This window comes from Cyprinodon variegatus, unplaced genomic scaffold (assembly GCF_000732505.1).
Source record: "Cyprinodon variegatus isolate N-32 unplaced genomic scaffold, C_variegatus-1.0 Scaffold275, whole genome shotgun sequence".
NCBI classification, from domain to species: Eukaryota; Metazoa; Chordata; class Actinopteri; order Cyprinodontiformes; family Cyprinodontidae; genus Cyprinodon; species Cyprinodon variegatus.
The window spans coordinates 591,217-599,672 of record NW_015150728.1 but is presented as its reverse complement, the minus strand read 5'-3'; the positions used below and the strand labels follow the sequence as shown (position 1 = coordinate 599,672).

The 8,456-nt window shown below is 40.0% G+C and overlaps 1 protein-coding gene across 2 annotated transcripts in view; it reads right to left on the bottom strand.

Annotated features, from left to right (window-relative positions):
- Window positions 1-67: 67 nt before the first annotated feature.
- The window catches only part of cep76 (centrosomal protein 76kDa), a 20,229-nt gene continuing 11,840 nt past the window's right edge, over window positions 68-8,456 (bottom strand). Inside the window, exons 10-14 of one of the 2 annotated variants that reach the window (XM_015383064.1) lie at window positions 4,459-4,625; window positions 3,322-3,481; window positions 3,001-3,174; window positions 2,407-2,624; window positions 68-994 (exon numbers count right to left, since the gene is read on the bottom strand). In XM_015383064.1, the coding sequence (XP_015238550.1) occupies window positions 856-994; window positions 2,407-2,624; window positions 3,001-3,174; window positions 3,322-3,481; window positions 4,459-4,625 (858 nt within the window). In that variant the 3' untranslated portion in view covers window positions 68-855. The remainder of the gene's footprint in view (window positions 995-2,406; window positions 2,625-3,000; window positions 3,175-3,321; window positions 3,482-4,458; window positions 4,626-8,456) is intronic. The other variant, XM_015383063.1, reaches the window with a different exon arrangement.

Below are 8,456 nucleotides of genomic sequence, written 5' to 3'. Positions count from 1 at the left end.
TTCCTTTTAGGCTGCTCCAAAATTCTTGATAATTTTAATTATAAACCGCAAAAGATGAGACATTTTTTTAGCAGATGCATCATGATGACAGAAACATTTTTAAACACAGTTTAGTGAGTCAGTCAGTTAGAAACAACTCCTGTATCGGTCACATGACTTTCTTGAAACGGCACACGCACCAATACTGTTTTTTGCTCTGTGGGCAACATGCATGCAACGATGCATCGGTGGTGCTGAGCCCATCACTACCACAGCCTCAGCATGGGACTCAAAAAGTTTGGAGGTATTTCACTGAAGACAAAAACAAAACAAAAAAAACAGAGGAAACATCTGTGGTTTTTTTTAGGATCATAAAAAACTTATGAACAGATTTTATGGACATTTTTACCCACGGTGCACCTCAAGGCAAGGAACTATTAATTTAATTTAGTAATGATGCAGATCAGCTATAGATGTGAGCCACAATTTGGGAAAGAATGTTCAGCTTGGTTGAGGTTGGCGTTCTCAGTGCTTTTCTAGTTAGGAATTAAAAACATTGCTTTGTGTGTATCCTAAGCTGGAATGCGAAAACTTATCAGCTGAAGTTATCAAAAATAAAATATATAAATATATATATATATACCACTGCAACTTGAAGCATAAAAGCAAGACCAATGTGCTCCAATAATATCCATAAAAAAGTGTGCAGTTGTTAAAATTTCAGTTTATTTGCAAAAATAAAAAAAATGTCTTCAAACATAAATATTCTAGTGATTTATAAAATAATCTTTCCTCAAGTTCACCGAGGTCAGATCAGTGTTCTTGTGGAGCCGTGTGTCCTGCAGGGGTCTTTGTGCAGCGTAGGACATCAGGTGGTCAGAGCACAGAGCGGTATTTACAGGCAAACATCATCCACACTGCGCAGGCATTCTCAGGATACACAAAAACCCGGACACGAACGGCAAGCCTCACATGGTCACCACGGCAACACACTATCTCTTCACAGAATGGAGACCTGTAAGATAGGAGAGCAGTTTATTAAAACAACTGTCAGGAGTCTGCGCTCACCTGCAGACATGGACACCACTTTAATTTTGAGCTTAGAATGAATTATTAGAAAAACTTCAATAGTTCTAACAACAGAATTGTGTGAACATGTGTAAACAATCTTCTAGCCTTCATTGAATCTATACAGTCAAATATATATACACAAACACCAGAGTTTGGTTCAGTTTCCCCTGGACTTTATGGAAGGTCATATTACTGTTACAGTACAGCAGTTAATGTCAGGCTGGGTTAACTTTGGGTTTCTGCGAGAAGGTTGGGTTCTGCTACCAGACGTCATCAAAGGTGTTGCAACCTGAAGCCTTCCACAGAGATTAGAGAAAAACAACGCGAGCCTTTTTCATGCCATATTGAGGGATGTGGGGGCATGGGATCAGAGATTGCATGAATGATTGATGACTAAATTTGACTTTCAAAAATCCAATACCAAAAACGACCAGAAGATGCGAAAAGTGCATCTATATCCAGTGTTCCTGTTAAGCGTTCCTGGAGCACAGCATGCAGAAGCAAGCGCCTAGTTCACCTAACTTCCTGCACCAGCTGCTAAATGGCTCGCCATCTCGCCCTGTCTGCTCCAGCAATGCCCAGCGCCATTTATATCAGAGACCTTTATCTATGGTGGTGACATCTTCCCCAGAGTTCATGAACTCCATTAGGCCCACTCCATGCAATTCCATTCTCTCCATCCTTCTGTCTTTCTCTCCAAACAAAGTTTCATTTATTTATTTTTTGACTTTTACACGTCTCTCCGTTGAATGGATCCGTAAACGACACAAGGTGACTTTCCGTGTAGAACTTCAGCACTGAACCACAATCTATCTGGTGACTTGAGCAAGAAACGAGAGGAGGAGCTAATCGCTTTCCTAAGAACCGCCCCTTCTTCTGATTGGCTAATGCTGTTAGTTTCAGAGTGCTCCTTTGCTACCATTGGCTGACAAACGCAAGAGGGATTTCGATCGTCTTTTTAAAAAAATGTATTTACCGTCAATTTATTTTCTAGTGATTTTTTTTTTACCCACAGGCAACCGCTACGAGTTGGAAATCCAGCCTGGGGCCAGAATACTTTAATCCCTGCTTCCATCTTTTTCTCTGACTTTGAGTTCCTTAGACAGGTGGTCTGGAGTGGAGCAGAGTCACGGAGGATGTGGAATGTTGGGGTAACACTGTGGGAGGAAGTCAGAGTACCTGGAAAGAATCTACATAAGCATGGGGATAACATGCTGCAAGGCAACACTGCTACAAACTGCCCCACTGTGCAGCCCGCTGAACTTAACAAAACACTTTGACATTTGCTTTGAGGAGTAACACTAAGAAATAGCTGATTAGAGCAGAAGACCAGGCTGTTATAGAGCAAGATCTGACCTGAGGCAGGTGGCGAAGGCTCTGCGAGCGTTGCGGTGCAGGAAGTGAATGGGGAACCCTTTGAAGGTGTGTCCATCCGGCACGGCCCTCCTTACTGCGTCCTGGAACTCTTCGTTGCCACAGGAGACGCCGGTGCAGCGCTCCATTTCATAAGCCGACAGTGCCGAGGACAGCAGGTAGGAGAGGTGGTCGTCCCACACTGTGGTCAGATCAAGATCCTGGAGACCATGAACCAAAAAAACTGAAAGTTATTCAACCATTAATTGGTCATATGATACTTAGAGGGATTACATCCAGTTTCCTGAGCCATACAGCTCTACAGCCTGCATTCTCTCTTTTTTATTTATTTTTCCATTAATTTATTACAAACTGGGCAGGAAGTGTAGCAGATTTAGACAGAAAAGACATTCAATTCAGTTTATTTCACATTGCTGTGATCTTTTTAAAGAGGGACTTTCCCGCATTATAAAAACTGGACTTGTGGGGTTGGAGCATATATTGCGCTATTCCCACTACCCTGCCATGAATTTCAGGCCCTGTGGTAAACTGGTAAATCTACTGCTAAACCACACTCTGTCCGCTACTGAGTTTTACCTTCCTATGCTCTGACACCAGGAAGCGCATCTCCAACTCCAGATGGTTGCTGGCCACAGCAGGATCCAGAGACGGAGCGCAGAGAGGAGGCAGAGGAGGTAAAGATGTGGTGGATCCTGGAGCACAGACAGACTTCAGAGCTTCTTCACTCATCGCCTTCCAGCGTGACGGATTCTAAAGGAAAAGCACTTTGAAAATATCCTCACAGACCCAATCTTATTTTAGCTTGAAACAAGCTGTAAGTTCATGGACTGTTACAGATTGTGGTGGACATAAATGTAGCTGCCGTATCCACCAGGTTTGAGCAGCCAATGATCCTACCTGGAAGTCAAAGACACAAAGCTCCACAGCATCAGAAGGCTGGCAGTTAGCCAGGAAGGTCTGGTGGTTGAAGACGCAGCCCACGGTACGATAAGGGGCCGAGGATTTGGGTTGGGGGGCCAGAGGGGGAGCGTCTGGATCAATTGGTCGGTGCAGATATCTGATTACAAATACAGAAGTCAAATCATTAAAAAAAAAAAAAAAAAGGATTTAAATTTACCACCACTTGGTTACAAATTTCCCTGCTAATTTCTTGTTCAGTAGCTCAGAAATATGGATAATGTTTGATGAAGGAAAACTGAACTTTGATAATTCAATTCAGTTTATTTCTTTAGCACCAATCCATGACACACGTCATCTCAAGGCACTTTACAGTTCACCAGATCACACAGTGAAATTGATTCAAAATTTTCTATCTAAGGAAAACCAACTGATTGCATCGACTTATTGACTCAGAGGCAATCCCTCACACTAAGCATGCTTGTAGCTACAGTGGAGAGGAAAAACTCCCTTTGAACAGGAAGAAACCTCCAACAGAACCAGGCTCAGTGTGAGCGGCCATCTGCTGAGGCCGACTGGGGTTCAAGGAGACAGAAGCAGTCATAAAGAAAGAAGCAGAAATACAAAAGGCAACTATAGATCAGCTCCACATGCGGCCCCGTCAAGGAAACACAGCCAGGCAGACGAGCTCTGAGCCAACTCCCATGTCAGAGGATGAAGAGAGCACATCCAGCCAGTCACAGTCAGAGAAACAGGACTACACTGGAAAACAGGCCAATTTCCAACATCTAATTTGCTGCCTCACTGTATGCGGCTCACTTATAGTGCAGTTATAAAAGAGCCAGCCTTAGAGAGTAAAGGTGGCAATAATGCATTTAGACCTGTGTTAAAGAAGCACAGATGAGGCTACGAGAGTAAACGGCTTGTGTCTGCTTATGTCAGCTCTATGATGGCTGTTTCAAGGAATCTTAATAAAATATATCCAGCCATCCATCCATGCATGGATTCATATTTATATCAGCTTTATATTAAGAACAATAAAAGATTTCCTGAACGTGTTTTAATTTTGGACAAAGGGTGAGCAGATCAAAAAGGTGCAACTGTTACATTTATAAAGAGATTCAATTTCAGTCCAACCTGTGTGCTGTCAGGCTCTCCCAGAAAGTGATGCTTCCATCAGTACCGCGTGTCAGGACCCAGGCATGTGGACCACTCTTGGCCTTGGTACCCACACAGACATATGCATCCAGCCCAAAGCCCAGCAGAAGGCTGCAGAGCAGAGTGGCATGGTCCTCACAGTCTCCCTGTGGTATGACAGACAGTGATGTTTGGGATCTGTGGGAACTAGTAAATATTAAAGCCACAACATCTTCTTGCTCTCTGTAATAGACTTAGAGCCTGATCAAACCCTTCAAATAAGAGGCACTAAATTGCATATACAATTTTTTTTTTTGCACATACAATAGGTTTTGCCCTTTGTTTGTGGTCTACCAAGATTGCTACGCACATTTAAGACATACAAACAAGGTTTGTTTCAAAAAAGTCACACAAAAAAAACAATCCATGGACTTTACTTCCAGGTTTAAAGACGTTTCACTTCCCATCCAGGAAACCTTTTCAATTTGAATGTCAGAAATAGTGTTGAGTTGCAGTAGAGTTACAGTAGCTTTTGCTTAGAAAACATGCAAATTGAAACGGACGAATGGGTCCACCCCTTTGGTATAGGGGGTCGTTTGGGTTTTTTGGTTAGCCTCCATTGCCCTATAGCTGTCTATGTCTCTGAAAGTGGATCGTAAAGGGAATTGTTGGCCATTGCAGGCTAATAAAAGGAGCAAAACGACTCCCACTCCAAAGGGGTTCATCCGTTTCATCCATTTCAATGATAGGATGTGCAAACAGGTGCGCAGAGAAAGACCTAGAAGAAAACTAAAGGGAAGGAAAGTGACACAAGGGGGCAACGGAGAGTAACTGGGAAAAACAATAGAGCTGGGAACCAATATGACAAAAGGAAAAATAAAACAATGACCAAGGGAAAAGTAAACTATGGGAAACAGACTTGGTAAAGTAGAAAACTAATTTGCCATGGAGGAACATAATCTATAGATTACAGAAACAACAAATATAACAAACTAGACGATAAATAAATAAATACCAAAAACACAAAAGAGATAACTGAAAAAACTAAAATGGAGGAACAAAACAAAAAAATTTAAAAATGATATAAATCCTAAAAACAAGACAGAATAACATAAATTCAAGCGTAACTGAAAACCCAAAGTGAAAACTAAACAGGACCAAGGAGTCCAGATGGGCAGATCAGATGACCTCCTTTCAGATGCAGTAATCATCCATTTACGAAACAAGAATAATTTTCCTTTACGCTGAAATTAAATTCTCAGTTTTCCTCTGAGCCTCTGCAGACGGGATGATCAGAATATTTGAGTGTTTTCCTCGAAAAATTACAGCTCAAGGTTTTTACTGCTGAAAACTAGCTTCCTGAATTACTGGGACTGATTTTCTGACTGCTACGTATACTGGTTCATCTAAACTAACTTACTGCTGAATTACAAGCAGAATATTTCCTTAGATGTGAGGAAACAATAGATTAACGCTGACCTCTGCACTGATAAAATAGAATGAAACGCTGCTTATAATCGATTTAGACACAAAGGATGCCATTTTAACAGGCTAAACTAATTTATCACTTTTCCACCTCAGTATGTAAGGAGACAACAATATCTCAGAAGGAAAGGAAATCAGTTCTAATGTTGTCAAATTAGCTTAAACAGTAGAATGCTTTAATATAACGTGTGCAACTTTTCCAGTAAAAAGGTTTTTTAGTAGGGAGCTGCTGCTTTGTGTGCTGGCTTTGGCTGTGGGCAAGTCAGAATGATAGATGTTCCCCAGAAGTGCTACTATGGACGGTAGCATCAGAACAGGCTGCAGTCTGATGAGGCTAAATTAATTTTCCCTGAAATGAAACTCATAAATCAAAGCTGACAAGGGCCACTTTGTAGGAATTGTACTGTGTCTATCCTGCCAGGCTCTTACTGAGAAGCACTGAGCATTTATCCTGTGGAGGTCTAGGAAATTCCCCGCTATCAAATGCAGCAGCCAGTCAACTCTAGACTAATCTTTTTTCCTCAGAAATAAGATGATCCACCATATTTAGAACAGGGGCGTGAGTAGAGACAGGTTAGTGAGTTTGTGAGGCTTTCCAGATACTGGAACGTCGTTCCAGGTTTAAGGACAGGATGATTTATAAAAAAAATTACAGTTAAATCAATCACACTACGGGAATAGAATAATAAAATTATGAGAATAAAATCATAACATTATGAGAATAAAGTTATAAAATTATGAGAATAAAGTCGTAATACTACGAGAATAAAGTCATAAAATTACGAGAAAATTGAATCATTAGGAGAATAAAGTCCAAATATTATGATAATAAAGTTGTATTTTATGACAACTCTTACAAGAAGCACCGTCTTCCCCAAAATGAGGAATGTGGAGCATCATGTGAAGTTACACTGGAAAAAATCAAAATCTAGATAAGTCATTTTTTCTTAAAATAAGTGCATTTGTTCTTGGATTGAGGAAGCAAAAGAGACATTTTGCAAATGGAACAGGACAATTTACACTAAAATAAAAAAAAAACATAATTGCATTGTATTATTTAAAGTGCATATGATCTAAATATATTATTTTAAGAGTAAAAATACTCATTCCATTGGCAAACTATCTCATTTACCTACTGAAATTAATGGCAAATACGCTTAATTTAAGAAATGTTTACTTATTTCAAGATCGTTTTTCCAGTGTATACTTTGGCTCTGGTTTGACAACTAAGGAAATCTTTTAGCACCAGCATCAAATTCTGAACTTTATTGATCTCACATTGGAGAAATTTATCTCTGCATTTAACCCATCCCTTTGGGGAGCAGTGGGCTGCCTTTGTGCGACGCCCGGGGAGCAGTGTGGGGTTAATTGGGCAGAATGTCAAAGTGGACTCAGGTTGCTGATTGGTGGAGCTGGTCGGCCGTCACATGCTGGTCGGAGCTCCAAGCTTTCTTTCTGAAACGGGTTGTGGTATGATGACTTCATTCTCGTAACATTACAATATTTATTCTCAAACTAAAAAAAAAAATGTTTTAATCTCTAGCCTGGCCCGTTTTTCAACAATTTTCCAAAAAAGAGGAAATGAAATAGCAATCTCACTAAATATGTTTATATTTATCTGTCATTTTTATTTCAAATTGTCTAGATGTGTTTTGCTTTACATCTTCTACATTATAACAGAATTTCAAGATACTTCTGATTTTGAAGGCCAACATAATCAGGGTTTATACAGAAATTAGTAACTCTAATTAAATGCTTTTTAATGCTCTTTGAAATTATTACAATGCCATAAACAAGTAACCATGATGATAGAGAGAGACTCTAAAAATATCTATGTATTCTAAAGGGCCTTGAGAAGATGTTAAGTCATAGCACTGAAAGTGAAATGGAACTTGGCTCGAAATATTTGAAAACAGATACTAAAACACATGCTACAAAAATGACTATGTATGGAAAACGCTACCAAACATGGTACATATGGTACAAAGGATATATTTCTTTTTTAGAAAAGACAAATAATGCATGAGTCTCAGTTGGAGTATTAGATTTTCTTAGCATTGCAGCCATAAGTGTGCCAGATTTATTTTCCACAGGTGAAAGATTTGGCTATTTCTGAATCTGGAAAGATTGCCTGAAACAATTCGGATACACCTTTATTAGAAGCACATGAGTGGTGTTGAAAGGCTATGTTCACACACCAGTGCACCTCCGCATGCAGTGTTGAATCCAAATATTGTTTGGATTGAAGGAATGAAAGATTTTTTTCCCATCACTAAGCTCACTTAGCTGATTGCTCCTTCCTATGTTTCCTAAAAGGCAAAGTCAAAAGTAAATAACCCAGTCCTTCTTTTCACTGTAGACAAGTCATGATCTGCTTATCTGTTCTCCATTTTTCATTTGGATGAAATAATAGCTGCATGAATCAAGACAGCAGATAAGATAGAGGAGAGCAGAAGGCGGGGTTACTTTGAAATAACAGCGCTAGAGGGGTCTGAAAAGTCGCTAAACATAGG